We start from the raw sequence: 18,687 nt of genomic DNA on the forward strand, positions 1-18,687 counted from the left end.
GTGAAGTTTTGTTCCGTGTTGTATTGAAAATAGTAGTATAGCTTCATGAGGCATTGACATTTGTCTGTCTCTTCTGTTGTAGTCAAAATGTTAAGAAGATAATTTGCTTCAGAAATAGAACCTTTCATTACCGAATTTCAAACTGACGCTCCCCTTAGTCTATTTCTTTACAACGTTTATCGACTGTGAAATAAATAATAAAAAAATGCAGAAGTTTGTAAGATCAGAAGCTTTCGAGTTCATGTATACGAATTGATGTATGAAAAATGTTCATGTTGGTTTTGCTACACGTACTTGCTTTAAGAAATGTCAATCAAAAACGGTCTTGGACACTGAATTTTCGCCGAAATTGCAGAAAGTGTTTACAGAAATTTGTTCTTACTTCTAGAGAAGTCACCTTTAAATTATAAATTGACTATAACTCTTTCGTGTTTAAATCTTAATATTTCTTCAGGATCTGATGTTGGAGGGTCGCATGAAGTCTCTTTGGCTGCATTAGTTGAAAATAATTTGTTAATGTCAATAGGGCAGATAAAGTTGTCAGTTCAAAGAGTTGTTCGAATCCGAATTGTTAAACAATTAATAAATCAGGGTTACAGAACTAGTCAGCATTTGGATAACTTTTGGGCAAAGAATTTGGTTACTTTAGATTACAATGGTTTAAGAGAGATTAAAATTTGGTTGATTTTCTCTCATGGAAAATCAAATCAAGAAATTCTCGTACTCGTTTTGCAGACACAATAAATCAACGATGAGTGAAAGAGAAAAAGCAGTCATTATGAACGAGGTTGAAGCTACGAAAACGAAAATAATTCGCAGTTTTTTATTATTATTATTATTATTATTATTATTATTATTATTATTATTATTATTATTATTATTTATTTTTAAAAACTGCCCATCCACTTCTCTTTCAAGAGCCCTGAACTTGTACCTACAGTTGTAAACTGTAACTAAATGTAAGTTCTTTATTAAGAGCCAAAGTATTAGAATTTTGTTCAAACGGTTGATGGAAATATGGCCTTCTGAAGCAAGGTGGGCGACCAAGATGTTTTGGGCAAGACTGTACCTACGTCCACCCTTTTTTGATGAGAGTGTCTCAAGGTAACAGTTTCTTTTCATACACACGGTACTTTCATCATGTGACAAAAGTTTCAGAGAAAATTTTTAATTTTTTGCTTTGTGCAAAAATTTTTATTAGGTAAGTGTTCTGTAATTTCATAGTAAAATACATTGTATTTGTTCTTATATTAGTTATTATTCCAGTTGATTGAGGAATAATATATTGCTTTATATCATCGTTGTCATGTTTTCTTGGTGTTTGTTGTTTCATCAACATGGTAAAGTCTTTATAACTAATTATCAGGGGCGGATCCAGGACCGACTTCTGGGGCGCGGTGGGTTGTCATACTGCTACTTTTAAGGGCTCCAAACCTTGGGATGGGTTTTATTTATATTTATCTAAAATAAGAAAGTTTCGTCTTCTGGGAGGGATCGCCCCCCCCCCCCCTGGATCCGCCCCTGCTAATTACATATCAGGAAATGTCAGAAAATATTCTGGAAAACCGAGAAAAGTCAGGGAATTCTTTCCCGTGATTTTTGTCGCCACCCTGTAATGCGACTAGAATTCCCAGCGTACACAATACATAAGTATTAAAAATATTGACATTTCTTGTATATATCTCAGAAGGAGAAAAAATCCATCAAACTGACATTTTAAAACTGACTACATTACAACTTTCCAATGCAGTGCGTCGTGGATGAATTATATATATATATATATATATATATATATATATATATATATATTCGTTTGGTGTAGCCTTAATTATGTGTACTTCTTCGTTAGATTGAATGTTTCTGATTTCTAATAGTTACAGATGTTTCATGTTTGATCCATTAAAGAGAAGGGATGCTGCTTCGATTACGAAGTAGCAAAGTCTAACCACAAATAGTGGTGATTGGAACCGATCAAAGTATTTCCGATGTTGTAAATAACGGTGGAAACACCGTTTTGTTTGTACACCATTCGCTCTGTAGTTGTGAATTCAAAGAGTGAAATAACGACTAAACTAAGGATTGAACCCAAGATTAGCTTACCGTGCCGATTCGTTGACCAGTACGGTACCCAGTCTGCTCTCTGAACTGCAATACATTCTTGCACTTTAGTTCCTCAGACTACATTGACTGTACCACAGGATCTGTGTTACATAACTGCTCAATATAACTGATTGAAATCTTTGAATTTTACGTCCCACGATTATGTCATGTAGGCTTAAGGAGACGATGATGAGAAATGAATCAAAATGGTGGAATGAAGGAAGGGGAAGCAAACAGGAGAACTGCGAGAAAGCCTACGCACACAAAGTGTGTACACCACAAAATCCACTTGGTGCAAGCTGGGATCGAACCAGGACCCCACACACTGGAGATGAACGCTCTACCACTGAGCCACCACGGCCCTATGTCCGATTGAATATAATTCAGCTGTCATAGGTGTTCTGTAATGTAGACCCTAGCACAGAAGGAATTGCAGTACAGTCCCATGTGGTCCGACAAGGGAATATGTTATATTGAGAATGGGATTTCCCAATCAAACTGTTCACAATCGATAGAGAAGTGAGAAAAGTGAGAAACCCATATTTTTACGCGCTGACGCGCAGAAACACAAGAGATCGAGAGGAAAGAAGAATGAGTAATCATAGGAAGACAGCAATGCAAAATATACATTTACACAAAAATATCTTCAAAATGGTTATGCTACCAACTTAGCGCGAAGGAAAGTTGAATTAAATTGCACAAGGTACAAATTATAACATACAGAAAATCTCTTCGCGTGTCAGCACGTAAAAGTTTGGATTTCTCACTTTTTTCGACCTCTCTATCGATTGTGAACTGTTTGGGAAATACCACTATAAATATAAGGTGTTCCATGTTAGTAATTCAGCATAACAGTGGAAGAATATATGGCTATTCAGGGAGTGAATTCCGTAACATAGTAGTTACCACATCGGAACGATAAACTTGAGACCCAGGTTTGAATCTTAGTCCAGTTGTTCACTTTTTACTCTGTGTATATTGTTATATTCGGACCTATATAGGAATCGGTTACTTCCTCAATTTATCAGTCTTCCCGGTTTTTGCTCTGACCACGCATACATTTTACTCTGGAAGTTACTGATCAGCCATTCAAATGGCTTACATTGTACCGTAAAACTTGCCCTGCTTGGACAATTTAGTGTCTATATCAGGATTGGCAAAAACCATGGTTTTTATTAAAAACAAAAAAAAAAAAAAATTTTTTTTTGGTTTAAGCCTGTTTTGTGTGTGTGTTTAAACTTTTTTTTTTTTTTTTTAATAATTTGCTCTATGTATTTATATCACATATGGACAGAAATAAGTTTGTTTCGTCTTGGTGTTATTATGCAACAACCGGGTTATGCTGAAAGGGGTCACATAAGCTTGAAGCGGAATCCAAACCGCTTCTCGGCTTACGTCCTAGAGGAACTGTCCTCCATTTGAACTCGAAACCGGGATTAATTGGCCACAAATGCGATACGTCTGCCGACTCACTCACGAAGGACTCTTGATAAATATACATTGTACTGATCTTTACATACTTGTTAATGTAATTGTCAAGAGTCATTTCAGAACGACAAAAAGATAAACAGCTGCACAAGTGAAACCATTACATATGGACAGTTTCAAAATATTGCAGAGTACAGAAGAACTAATTTAGTCCAAGTTAGTTCACTACGACTTTTATTAGTCCTAGTTAAAGGAATACAACGACTTAATTTGCATATCAGTAAGAAAAGTGAATAAAGATACGAATTATTTGAGTCCGCTTTGGCTCTGACCCATTTATACATAAATAGATACCAAGGATAATTCTGATTTCAATAAATGCCTCTCTTGTATGACCCGCCTTCCCCCCCCCCAAAAAAAAAACGTACCGCATTTCGATCTATTTTATCAATAGTAAACATTAATAAAACGAAACAGTATTTAGATTTTTTCTTTGATTGCAATTGCATAACCATAATAACAAACTATAAAAAATCACACAAGAAACATTGTTGCTTTCTTAGTAGAATCTCTGAGTAAGGAATGGTGAATTTAGGTCTGAATATAATACGAATAATATACGGGAGTAAATGTGATAACGCACAAATGTGTTCATCAAGATTTACGAACACTTACAGTTTTACGAACATTTTTCTTGTTTTGGTTTAAGCCAGGTTTTTACAGCTGGTTTAAACCAGCCAACCCTGGTCTATATTAATGAATAGTTGCGATGATTTGTTTAATGCTTTGTTTCGAACCCTATCAGTGACCATTTCATGCTATATTCTTGATTGTAATGACGTTCATTTTTAATTACTGATTTAGTAAATTGTGAAGTGTATTCTTTAATTCTTTAAATTGTTCATTGCAGCCATGTTAGCGGGCGTAAAGCATGTTATTCTTGTATTGTCTGGGAAAGGAGGAGTCGGGAAGTCCACTGTCAGCACTCAGCTAGCATTGGCTTTCAGACAAGCAGGGTTCAAGGTAAGTTAAATATTTTTATGTTGACTTAATACACAGTTGAACTTTGTTGTAACAGCATTAGTTTCTCCCATACCTCATCTGTTGGGTCAGATATTTAGTGGGATCAATTAATTCCTTATAAAGGGAGTGATTTTATACCGTGTTTAGTACGACATTCACAAATGCGTCAAACTCATGTCTGTAATATAGGCTTGATCGAGTGGTCAAATACACATTTCTAACATTTGATGCCTGATACTGATATAACACTTCTTGAGCCTCGTTAGAAGGAAAATATTTCTTTAGGACCCTTTGGAGTCTAATTCAACTGTAATTATGAAAAATAGGCAGAAAGAACGCTACCATACTGCTTCTATTTCTTTAAAAAAAAAAAAAAAAATCTTCCTGCTGTTTGTTTGAACTCACAGATTACGATTTTATTTATTTATTTATTTTAACGAAAGAATATGAGTTTGGAATTACACGGCTATTTCTCGATGTACGGAAAATTACATAGTATGGAAAAAGGAATATATGAACTAGAGTTAGAGTGCATATTAGAGAAACAAAAGATTAAAAACACAGTAATTTCAGAATTTATAAAATGCTTATTGAAGAACCAAGGTGTCATTGAATAATTCAAGCTTTTCATAATGCTAAAACACAACACACAGCTTTTTATAATGCTATAACGGGCCACAATAGCTTTCGCAGTCGGTCACCCCGAGTGTTAAGCCATTCTCCCGACACTTGTTTCATAATGCGTACGAACGAAAACTTAGCATAGAAAAGGACCATTACATAACCCTCCCAATACCGGTTGATTTTCGATGCTATCTGATAACACTCACTACCAACACTCAGGCACGTACAAGATCAGACATAACACTGCTCCCGCCAACAAACCCATAGTACCAGCATAATATGCCAGGTGACAGTACCGTATTGAAAATGGTAGGATATACAATGAACAACCTTCTGTAGTCCCCAGGCATGTTTACCAGGCGCCTCCATTGTAGACCCTGTATGCTTCACGCTTCCCTCCGTGCTGCTTGTTGGTCTGACCCCTTTTGCAATTTTAGATGCACCGTTGAATTCTCAAATCTTCAATAATAATTCTGGTCAATTTATATTTTTTTTTCCAGAAGTATTATTTTATACCAAGTTTTATTCTTAATAGAACCACAGTTCTTACTCAATATTTGTTTTGCACATAGTATTTAATTTAACTCCTCTTCGTCACAATATTTATAATTGTAATTACGAATGTAGTTTATTTCTGTCATTAGCTTGCTCTTCCCTTGCTCGCTCGCTCTTCACACCCACTTCCTCCGAGATTTAGAATCTGCCCTAAGCACATTAAATTACGGATTGTTCTGTTGTCATCATTCATTTCTCATCATTTCCTTTAGTCTCAATGACAAAATAGTTGGACCTAAAAGCCAAGAACTTATTTGTAAGATAAATACCTTCAATTTGCTAACTGAACATGTTTAAAATTCGCCATTAAGTAATCAAGATAATAAAATAAAAAAGAAAAGAGAGTAGAAACGTAATCGTTAATCAACATTTAGAATGAGATATTTATCTTGGGTTTTATAGCTTTTCGTTCTCGTAATTAACCTCAAGATTTATCAAGCTCTGATCCATTGCGAACTATAGACTCGGAAGAATGCGTCGACGTATTTCACCGAAATTTCATTAATTTTATTCATAAATAGAATAGTAGGAAAATAATTTAAATTCTATATAGTTAAAACATTTTACTATGCGAAATCGATCGACTTTCCAGTGTGAGAACACTTGAATTTCCATCCATTTATTGCTAATGTGAGCATTGGCATGTATGAATTTATTGAAAGTAAGAACAGAAATCTAAAACTTCTGTTTGTGTATAGATATTATACAATAAATACAACGATGAGATTCTGATCATTTATATTACAGGTTGGTCTTCTGGATGTGGATTTATGTGGACCAAGTGTACCGTATCTGTTACAGTTGGAGGGGAAGGATGTCCATCAGTGTTCCGAGGGGTAAGTACAAATGGTATACAAGATACCAAAATGTAGGCGTGTAGTGTTTCAAGTACCCATGTCCCACATAAATCTTTACCGTTTTAATTACTTATTGAGTGTATGAAACACATTATAGCATAGCATCTCAGTCAATTTCTCTTCCTAGAGGGCAAAGAAGCTATTTCAGGGTTATCAGAACATTTTGAAGTAACCAGACACTTGATGTGAGTTATGAAAGTTCTTTATCGTGCCTCAAATATTGAAAGAAATATATGTTTGTAGCATATTGCATTAGGACAAAACTAAATATCGATAAGGGAAATCTAGATAGACATAGGGACGGTTTCATTGCTGTTACATCAACAAAAACAAATATTAGCTTAAAAACTTTATTTACATATATATTTAATATATATATAATGCATTCTCAATACATTAATTTAAAGAAAAATGTGGTATGGATGTCGATACAAAATTGCGATAATAATGTGATCTGGCTACATTGTGCTCACACCGTCGCGAAGAATTAGGATTAGGAATCCAATTAAGAATAATTCATTTATTGAAAAAACCTGGAATATACATAAAAAACGTCAAAAAAGGATATAAGATGCGTTAGGTTAGTAGATAAGTAGGTTAGTGTATTAATCGTAGAATATAAATTTATATATTGTTGTATACAGCAAAATAATAGGAGTAATCTACAATATACTGGAAATGGCGAGGAGCTGTCAATACTGATAGAAAGTTTCGTAATAGTTCTTAAATTATCACTGTTGGTATTAAAATTATGTGAAGATCATATTTAAAAAATTAAAAAAAAAAAAAAAACTCAAACCATTGGTATACGGATAAAATCTCACAGCAGAAACATCGCCGTCCAAAATCTTGCGTAGTGAAACGTGACGGGCCAAAATGTCACCTAACCAAAACCTTGCAGAGCGAAATCTCTCACAGGCAAAACCTTGCCATAATAAGATATAGAAGAGTTTTTTGAGATCAAAATAATAATCCGAGAATGCTTAATTTAGAAACTAGAATCGAAAAGAATTGACGGTTCAAAATGAATGTGTGTGTGTGTGTGTGTGTATAATAGTATAATAAACCCAAATTAGAAGAAGTCTTAGTTAAATTATTTGGTGAGAGTCAGGGGTGTAGCCACGGATGGGGGCCTATCGGGGCCAGGTCCCCGCAAATGTTTTCCTGGAGCCCCCAAATGACCAGCTTTTAAAACATCATCGTAAGATTACCTCGCTTCAGTCATTTTAAGGTAACAAAGTTTACATATAATTAACAATTTCGGGTAAATTATTTCGCTTTTTCTGCTACTTGGTGTAAAACAGAAGGTGAGATATAGTTGTTAAGAAAATAATTGTTTTTTTTTAGTCACAAATAATAAATAAATATTTTTGTCAGGAAATCCTAAAGAAATTAAGTGAAATTTCAAAGAAAATAAGTCTTATGTAGATAGGTTCTTTGTACAAGTGCTTAAATTGAAATAGTTATACACAAAGGTATAACGTTTGGTCGGGGGCAGTAGTTCTTGGTTAAGCATAATAAAAATTATCTGGTACGTAATATTTATGGAGAAAAAGAAAATAAAGCTTTTAAAAACAGTGTTTCTAGTTTTCCGGACAGAAACCAAAATTTTTCGGTTTCTCAGGCCTCAAAATCACTATCTGTAACCTTTTTTTTTTTTTTTTTTTTTTTTTTTTTTTTTTTTTTTTTTTTTTTTTTTTTTTTTTTAGCTTTGTACATTGTAGCTTTCCTCCACCCCCTCATGAACGACGGGCCCCTCCTAGATAAACCTGCTGGCTACATCCCTGGTAAGAGTGTACTGCAAATCCTACGGGAGTTCTAAATTTATGCTAGGGTTCTGTATATCACGATTCCCTTAATTTCAGATGATGAAGCCCTGTATATAAATTCCTCGTCAAAGTGGAAACGTGTCCTAGAGTTTTCGAAAATGCAGCCTTAAAGGGGGAAAGAGGGCAGTTTTCATAGTTTTTTCTCCACATTCAAATCGACGTTGTCTATATCATCATCGGCTGAAAACGGTGAAACCATTGAACTGAATTTTCTATCTACTGTATTGTACTCAGATTTATTTTTGAGCTCCTTCGTGGCTAAGCGGCTAGCGTACGCGCCTTTGGTGTGGGAGACCCGGGTTCGTTTCCCGACGGGAACTCATGTGGTTCGGATTCTACGTTAATCCGTAGGTCCCGTCTGATATAACCTTGCTGCTGAAAGGAATGTTAAACTCAAAATCAACTTAATCAACTCAACTCAGATTTATTTTCAAAATCTAGAAATGCAAAGTTTTCTGGGCTAAATATATTTGAATTGAGAATAGTTCCTGTCTGTTGTGAAGAGATAAAATAACGTATTAGTAATATGTTATGTTAGGATCTTAGTAATACATATTATAGATTACAGAAGGCAATAGTTATCGACATAAAAATGTCATAGCAATTGGCAATAGTGTTATGTTGCCAGAATAGTTTCCTTTATTATAACGTGCGGGCTTAGTTGTCATAGAAAAGTGGCCTTTTCCTTCTTTCAAAAGTATATGAACTCTACTTCTCTGTGATTGAGCTCCTAAACAAAACCTTAAAGAATCTCTGTTTTGGGATTGAACTTCTTAGACCACAAGAATTTTTCACCCGTGACAGTAAAAAAAAAAAAAAAAAAAAAAAAAAAAAAAAAAAAAAAAAAAAAAAAAAACCGTACCGTGTTGTTACAGGAATTTCAAGATAAGATGTCCAAATTTTTGTTTGAACTGTCACTGGTGAAACATTCTTGTGGTCTCTTCTTTTTATTGACCACATGAAACAGTTAGGGTTGTCAGATTTTTTAGGGAAAAATTGGAACATTTTAACGATAGTTAGGGCGAAAAACAAAGATTTTACGATAATTAGGGCGAAAAACGAAGATTTTACTATTTTTAGAGCCAAAGATAAAGAATTTACGGTAGGGCGAAATAGGAAGATTTTACGATTTTCAGGACAAAAAGAAAGATTTTATGATAGTTAGAGCGAAAAAAGAAAGATTTTACGATATTTAGGGCAAAAAGGAAGGTTTATGATTTTTAGGGCGAAAAAGGAAGATTTTACGATTTTTAGAGCGGGATAAGAAGATTTTACGATTTTTAGAGCGAAAAAGGAAGATTTTTTTAGGACAAAAGAGATATTGTACAATTTTTAGGACGAAAAAAGGAATATTTTACGATAGTTAGGGCGAAAAAGGAAGAATTTAGGATAGTTAAGGCGAAAAAGGAAAAGTTTACGATTTTTAGAGCGAAAATTGAAGATTTTACGATTTTTAAGAAGAAAAAGGAAGATTTTACAATTTTTAGGACGTAAAAAGGAAGATTTTACGATAATTAGGGCGAAAATAAAGGTTTTACGATTTTTAGGACGAAAAAGAAAAATTTTACGATTTTTAGGGCGAAAAAGAAAGATTTCGCGTTTTTTAGGGCGAAAAAGTAAGGTTTTACGATCTTTAGGGCTAAATAGGAAAATTTTACGATTTTTAATGCAGAAAAGGAAGATTTTACGATAGTTTGCGCGAGCGAAAAAGAAAGATTTTACAATTTTAGGTGAAAAAGGAAGATGTTACGATATTTAGGTTTACATATACGTATTACATAAAAATACACACACATTACATACATACATTTAGGTTTACATATTATATAATTTAGATTAACAAACAAATATATGGTTTCACATAGTTAGGTAGAATAATTTTAATTGAAAGCTGGGGCAGTTTTATTTAAAAAGATTGCAACACTTAAAACACAAAAAGTGCATTGCAATTCCCGCTCATGTGTGGTTTGGATCTTGAGAAGCTGTAGTTCCTTGTCTCATGTAACCTCGATGTTGAAGGGGACACTAAACTCATTGTATTTTAATGAAGAATGCACTTCTTAACAGTCCAGTATCCTTTATTATACGTTCAAAAGATTTTGCAGGACATTTCAAAATTCACAACCAGTTGGGAGTTATATTTTTATTAGGTTACAGGATTTCTATTCGTGACATAAGTATGTCACCGTCGATCGAAATTGCTACATAACGGTGTTAACAGACAAAGACTAAAAGGCTAGAACCAAATTATTATTAGATATAAGTATGGATTGCCGGCAAGATAGGAGATAGAAACGTAATAATCATGTTGCATTTTCTTTCAGAATACTAAGTTACATCGTTGGGTTGCATTGTTAACAGTGTGTGAGAGAAATCAGTTCGTATGATTAAATATATATATATATATATATATATATCTTTCTTGCACTAACTTATAAAAACAAGGGGATGATAGGGGAACAAAAAAAGAAATTCAAATCTTATACGCTTGCAGGGACATGGGTTTAGAAGTAAATGCAGAGAAAATTAAATACATGGAAGTTCGTCTTGATTATAATAATGCAAATTATGGAAGCGTTAAAATATCAGATAAAACTGTCGACGAAGTAGGCACTCTCAGATATCTAGGATCAATAGTAACAAGCCAAAACCATATTCACAAAGAAATTAAATGTCAAGTAAAATCAGGGAATTCGTGCTATTATACGGTTCACAACCTTTTGTTGTCGCGCATTCTGTTGAAGAATTTGAAGCTTAAAATATATAAAAGGATAATCATGCCTATTGTGCTGTATGGTCGCTTACTCTGAGAGAACATTATAGACTGAAAGTATTTGAGAACAAGATCCTGAGACGAATATTCAGGCCCAAGAGAAACGGGAATGGGGAATGGTGGAAACTTCATAACGAGGAACTACATAATTTATACAGTTTATCCAACATTGTTAGGGTCATCAAGGCTTGGAGACTCAGGTGGGCAGGTCATGTAGCCAGAATAGAAGAAAGTAGGAGCGCTTTCAAAGTTTTAACTGGAAGTCCAATGGGAAAACGACCATTAAGAAGACGTACGCGCAGATGGAAGGATAATATGAAGATGGATCTCGCAGAAATAGGAGTACAAAGTAGAAACTAGATCCAGTCGGCTAAGGACAGAAGTCAGTGGAGAGGTTTTGTGAATACGACATTGAACCTTTGGATTCCATAGGCCATAGAATTAGTTAGATATAAAAAGATTTTTTAAAATATCCAGAACTATCCTTCCTTTATTTTTAAAAAACAGAAAAAATCGTTTTATGGGGAAAATAACGTAAAGCGTGCCAGAAAAACGTTCAACTTACGGGGAAAACACGAGATCTGGTAACTTTAGCTTTGGTGCATGACAGGAGCTAAAAAAGGTCAACCTAAACAAAGCTATGATATCAGTCTTTTTCTATATATATATATATATATTATTTACACTGATTGTTCGAAGTGTATAAAAGTTAATAGAGTTCTTTTACCTCCTTTGCAGGTGGGTTCCTGTGTACGCAGATCAAGATCAGAGACTGGCTGTGATGTCCATTGGTTTCCTTCTTCAGGATAGAAATGATGCCGTCATTTGGAGAGGACCAAAGAAAACAGGTATTATATAACGTATTTGATACACTTTTCAGTAGAATATTCACTAGAATAGGAGAAAATATTGTATTATTGCCATGTTGTTCTGAAGCTTCATATAAATTAATGATTTGTGAGTAGATAATACCTAAGTTATATACCGAATGTGTCTAAAGTCCAAGGACGTACGGTAGGCCAACTCCTTTATGAGTTATAAAAAAATGGAAAGAAAGGAAAGTTTTTTCAAATAGGTAGTTTTCAATCTAAAAAGCTGGAATTTTTCGAATCACACCAGCAGCTTGGGCTCAACACACGTAAGGCGCCTATGTTAAATGTGAAATCAACATTTCCAATTCATCAGTCTGTTTGAACGAAAAGTAAAGAAACTCAAAAATGACGCAGTGATCGTGTACTATATGTCAAACAAGTAAATGCATGTTTTTCGCTGGATAATATCGTCTGCCTTTTGCTGCTATGCATGGTATGAAAATAAAATACGACGCATTACCCCATATCACTTCACAGGTAGATTCCTGGTTTCTGATGAATTGAAGCACTATTTCTGTGCACCGTACCGAGAAATGTGTTTGTTTTTTCATACATTGTACAAAAAACACAGAGAGTAAACACAATAAAAAGGGAACAAGAAAAAAGATTCGAAGTAAAGTGCCTTGCCTTTCTCATACAAATCACTTAGTGTATGGTTCTCATTGTAAGCGGCGTCTCCGTGATGTAATAGATTACAATGTCGGCTGAAGATCGTGGGATCCGTAGATCGATTCCCGCTAATGCCGTTGGTTTGTTTTGTTTACCACAATAGAAGTTCTATTTAATTATCCAGTCATATGAGAAAAGAAAATTGTTTAGAAACACAACATTTCGGCTTGACAGGCACATTTATTTTCTGCACTTATATATATATATATATATATATATATATATATATATATGTATATATAAACCAACCAGTGTTCAGTGTGTTGTCGGCAACGCTCTACACTATAGATCTTAAAGTCGCAAGTTCAGTTTCCGACGATAACGGTCTTCTTTTGTTATGAATTTGATGGAAACTTAACTCGAGGTAGGTACTAAGTATGTCTCAAAATTCACTCCAAATTTTCAGTGATTTTTCCATGACGCGGTCACAATCAAAACTGACCATTGCTTTCAATGCAGACAGTTGGGGACGCGGTGGCTCAGTGGTAGAGCGTTCACCTCCGGTGCTTGGGGTCCTTGGTTTGATCCCAACTCGCGCCGTGTAAACTTTGTGGTGGACAAACACCGTGCTCGTGGTTTTTCTCGGGGTTCTCCCGTTTCCTCCCACTTTCTTCATTCCACCATTTCACTCATTTCTCATTATCACCGTCTCCTTTAACCTAACCGTGGGACGTTAAACTTAAAGATTTCATTTCATTTCAATGCAGACAAAAAAGATATACAAAATGCCCCTTTTCTGTTAAAATGGGAATTTTTAAAACTGGGAAACGTGTGCTTATTTTTAATGAGGATTTTATTTACCAAGTTTCACTTTTCTAACCTCAGAGATTTATATAATGCTGTATTCTGGGCAAAACATTTGAATCCCCTTAGCCTCCCTTAGCATCGTATTTCAGAAAATAATCCTTTCTTATTCGTTGCTCTTCTAACAAAAGAAATTCTTTTGTCCAAGAGGGCACGGTGGCTCAGTGGAAGAGCGCTTATCCCTGGTTCGATCCCAGGTCAAGTAAGTTTGTGGTGGACAGCATCGTATCCGTGGGTTTTCTCGGGGTACCCCTGTGTTTCCTCCCACTTTCTCATTCCATCAGTTCATCCATCATTATTAACTTGCGTAAATCATCGTCTTCCTTAGCCTAAAAGGCATAATCGTAGGACGTTAAATTATTTTATTTCATTTTCTTTTATCCAAATCTCACGTTTCCAGATATATTACTATGGCCTGGGCATACATTAAGTGAATTATTTTCATTCTTTCATGTAATAATACATATTGCCCCCCTATTTCCTCCCATTAATGAATTTCATACCTCCCGATTTAAGCGAATCCTCACAGTGAACATTTTCTGAATAAATAGTGAGAATCTTAATATAGAAATTGTTGTAGAAGCAGAATTTGCCCAGTCACTGAATTACATACTCCTATATTGTTATTTAAGAGTTTATTTCTTGTTTTCATACCTTCAACTTTTTAAACGAATCTCGCATTGGACACATTGTCAATAAAGAAAGAGAAATTTGGATGTTATTAAGATGACTCGACTTTTCCCTCTTAAGATCCAACTTTTTCGAAAAGGCTGGTACACATGTTTATTATTTTTATTTGAGAGTTTATATTTTCGTCTCCAACTAGCGAGTTCTCACATTCGGAACATTGTGAATAAAAAAATTAAAAAAAAAAAAAAAAAAGGAAAATTTCACTATTATTAAACTTAATCTCCCTTAGGAGCTAAATTTTCGAAAATGCTCAAACACATATTCTTTGAATATAGTTGTTCTCGGGCAATTAGCCACGTGAATTCTACGTCATCTAACGTTTCGAGAACCTTATTGTTATCGTCTTCAGGGTAAAAAATGGGAGACCAAAAACAGAAGCCTTTATTATATAGGTGCTGACAAGAAAGGGGCCAATAGGAAGGATACGTATTCAAAACAACCAATCAGAGTTTGGCAACCAACGCAGTCAACCAGCCAATCACAGTTGATGCCATAGACTGACGCTGATTGGACGTCACCATTCACCAATCAAACCACCTATATAATAAAGGCTTCTGTTTTTAGTCTCCCACTGATCACAGTAGCTCCTACGCCGGACTCAAGCCAACAGCGAAGTGAAAAATTCTTCACGCGCTTTCCTATCTTCTTTCTTACCCTTCGTTTCTTCTTTAATACTGTCCGGTGAATGTCTAAGGATAAAAACCGTGACGCTACACAATATTTGACATGCTGCTTTAGATCTTTAACTGTATGTAGGAGGTGCATGTAGATATAGGTTGGTGCATCACTCAAGGGGGCGACTTTTTTTGCTAAGGGGCCCTCTTTATCTCTAATTTATTTCAGTATTTGGTCTCTCATACTTTACCCTGAAGACGAGAACAATATCAATTCTCAAAACGTTGGACGACGTTGAATTCACGTGACTGATTGTCCGAGAACAACTATACTCATTACGACACCAAAAAAGCTTCAGTTGTCACGTATTCTTTTTATTTTTATTTAAGAGTTTATATACTAAATTTCACATCGTAAGCGAATCCTCACATTTGGCACATTCTCCAATAAACAAAGGGAAGTTTGGATATTATAGAAATAACCCCTTTATTCCCTAAGAGGATACGTATCGAATTTCAAATCTCCAATTTAAGCGAATTCCCACATTCGGCACCTTGTGAATACGTAAAGGGAAATTTCAATATTATCGAAATTTTCTCCCTTTTTTTCCTTTTGTAGTAGAATTTTCATACATGCGGAAATACGTGTTTCCTTATTTTAATTAAAAGTTTATAATACCGAATTTCAGACCTCCAACTTAAATGAATCCTCACTCTGCACCTCTGGTTAGACGAAGGGAATTTTGAATGTTTCTCTTCCCCTCTCCTTAGAAGCGGAATTTTCGAAGACGGTGAAACATGTATGACATTACTTTTAATAAAGACTTTTTATGCCGAATTTCATGTAACTTCAGAGATTCATGACATACACTGTTCTTATGAAAAGAGATTCCTCGTGGCTAATGGTTACCGTACGCACCTTTGGCGTCGAATACTCGGGTTCGATTCCCGACGGGAGCTCATGTTCGGATCACGTTAAGCTGTAAGTCCACGTCTCATAGAGTCTCGCTAGTGAAAGGGACACTAAACTGAAAACCAAACTGTTCTTAGGAAAAAATTTGAACTCCCCGTACTATACGTATTTCCAGAAACCCTTCCCTTATCGTAACAAAAGGAATATTCTCTCCAAAATTTACCTATAGTAATGCGGTTATGCTATGAGTTATCTATGATCTACATAGAACGGGACGTATGCAAGAGGTGTCATGGCAAATCGATAAGTTTGTACACCAATAAATTCGTGATTAATCATTTCGGTTGAAATAAAAGAATAGGATCTGTGGGGAATGTTTTTAATGTGTGTAGTTTTGATCAGTAGCGTCTATTTGAAACTTCCCAAGTACTGACTCATGACTAGGCATTGACAAATATGAAACAGGTACATACGTTTTCTTATTGATGTAGTCTAGATAAACAATATGATCCACACTAGTAACTAGGTGTTCCTCCTGATAGGTCTTCGAAGCTACTACCCCTGACTTTGGAAAAGCCCAGTAGTTTTGTTACTCGACTCGAGACGAGGTTATGGAACTTCCTGTACTCGTGGGTGGAATACGTGAAGATGTGAACCTCTGAAATTCACTTCTGTCATCATATTTGTCAATGCATGGATCTTACATGTTGAATTGTGAAAGCTAGCTGACTCCAGTGCTTGGTAACGATTTCAAAGACGGAATTACATAACAGTTTTACAGATAAAGAATTCATTAATTAATCACAATTTGATTTTGAAATATCCATCATTTCCTTTCGCTGTTCGTTGAATGCCCTTTGAAGAATATTGAACTAAAAGTACAATCACGGACAAAGTTTAAGGATGATATCGATGAGCGTGCATGACAGTAGTGTTGTCTGGGCGATAATCAATCACTCACTTCTACTCTTTTGTATAGTAATGTAGATGTTTCCATCGCTGTAGATGGAACCGAATGATGCTTTATTTTTTTTCTTTCTCTTTTGTTGTTACAGCAATGATCAAACAGTTCCTCACAGATGTCTATTGGCAAGATATCGACTATCTAATTATTGATACTCCACCGGGCACATCTGATGAACATATCACAGTTATGGAGAACGTAAGGTAAGCAAGGATTTTTCTATAAGGATATAACAGCAATTATGTTATATACGTAGCTTTTGGACATGTGTTGTGAACAAAAATGATGACTTCGTTAGTATGCCTGCAATGCTTGTTTGAGCTGTTCAGGCCAAATTAATTAAATTTATGCGAATAATCAATTATTGCATTAAATTTATCACAATTATGTTTAAAATAAAATAAAAGATTTTAACAATGATGAAATGAAATGAAATCTTTAAGTTTTACGTCCCACATTTATGCCGGTCAGGCTAAAGGAGACGGTGATGATGAGAGATGAGTAAAATGGTGGAGATTACGTTTGGTACATATTTTTTAAGAATACCAACTAGCAGTGCAGTATAATGGTTTATTATTTTTATTATTATTATTATTATTATTATTATTATTATTATTATTATTATTAAAATGGAAGTACTTATGTAATAAGTACTAACAAAAACTGAAAGATGTAATTAAAAGGGTAAAGGGAAATAAAAAAAAATTAGATTTTTTTTTTTTTTTTTTATTTTTCGTTTACGTTTAATTCTTGGAAGCCCGATGGGGTACATTTTATACAGTAGACTTCTGTTTCCTGTATTTTTTCTGCGATATTGGGTTTTCGTTTTCCAGCTGAATATTTTTGGCCTTACTACGTTTTTTGCATGAAAGCCCCGGTGAATGTAATTAATAATTGAAATTATTGGAAATTTGTACTACTGGAGTTCAAAATGTACCCCTATCAGCTTCCATGTAAAAGTATTCCTTTTACAACAAATGGTTCTTCTCTTTGTGATATTAGTAAGATGTTGTTCAACAGTAATGCAAACATTTGACAACTTTAGAAAATTTAATGTAAATGGATATTTCCTTTAATCTTTTTACATTTTTGTTTTTTAGAGTTTCCTTTCCTAGGTCTATGCATTTATTTATTCAACAAAATCTCTTATCATAATAATCTTAATTCTCTTTGTGCTTTTCAAAATATTGTATCATATTGTTTGAATTTATCAATAATATCAATAAAAGCTGTGCACGGAAATAAAATAATAATCGTAATGCTTTTCCCCAACGTTAATTGATTGATTGATTGCAGTGGCGTATTTTGTTTCGGCAGGGGCTTTGCCTGAAAATGTGAAAATTCTGCAAGATATTTCATATACTTTACTATAGTAAGAAGATTTCGGGGAGGCTTAAGCCCGGAAGCCCCCCCCCCCTAAATACGCCACAGTTTGATTGATTTTTTGAGTTTAACGTCCCGTCCAGCAGCGAGGCTATATGAGACGTGGATCTACTGATTAACGTGGAATCCGAACCCCACGAGCTCCCGCCGGGAATCGAACCCAGGCCTCCCACGCCAAAGGCGCGTACACTAACCGCTTAGCCACGAAGGAGCTACCCCCAACATTAAGGTAAAAAAAATAAGTTGAGGTACAAAATGTACCCCACTGGGCTTTCGCGAAACAAAAGAAGCTTTAACGTCTCTGTTGAGCGCCGAGGCTATATGAGACCTGTATCTACAACGTAACGGGATTTTAAGAACATTGTGAATCGAACCCTGATCTTCTATACCAAAGACACGTATGCAAGAGAAGAAAACACTAAAAAAGTTGCACCTATAGCAACTAGAAACAAGGAGATGCAAAAAAAAAAAAAAAAAAAAAAAAGGGGAAAAAATGGGATTGGGAGGGGGGAACATGTTGTGTTCAAAATACAAATAATGTAAATAAAGAAAGTCTTCATGCAATCAATCTTTATCATTTTGAAAGCAA

General features: G+C 34.9%; 1 protein-coding gene across 2 annotated transcripts in view; it reads left to right on the forward strand.

Moving 5' to 3' along the window:
* The window catches only part of Nubp2 (NUBP iron-sulfur cluster assembly factor 2), a 54,047-nt gene that overhangs the window by 12,174 nt on the left and 23,186 nt on the right, over positions 1-18,687 (forward strand). For both annotated transcript variants that reach the window (XM_081732283.1, XM_081732284.1), the window contains exons 2-5: positions 4,439-4,551; positions 6,478-6,566; positions 11,928-12,037; positions 16,807-16,918. In XM_081732283.1, coding sequence (XP_081588409.1) covers positions 4,441-4,551; positions 6,478-6,566; positions 11,928-12,037; positions 16,807-16,918 — 422 coding nt within the window. In that variant the 5' untranslated portion in view covers positions 4,439-4,440. The remainder of the gene's footprint in view (positions 1-4,438; positions 4,552-6,477; positions 6,567-11,927; positions 12,038-16,806; positions 16,919-18,687) is intronic.

Source organism: Thermobia domestica, chromosome 11 (genome assembly GCF_964235325.1).
Source record: "Thermobia domestica chromosome 11, izTheDome1.hap1.1, whole genome shotgun sequence".
Lineage (NCBI taxonomy): Eukaryota > Metazoa > Arthropoda > Insecta > Zygentoma > Lepismatidae > Thermobia > Thermobia domestica.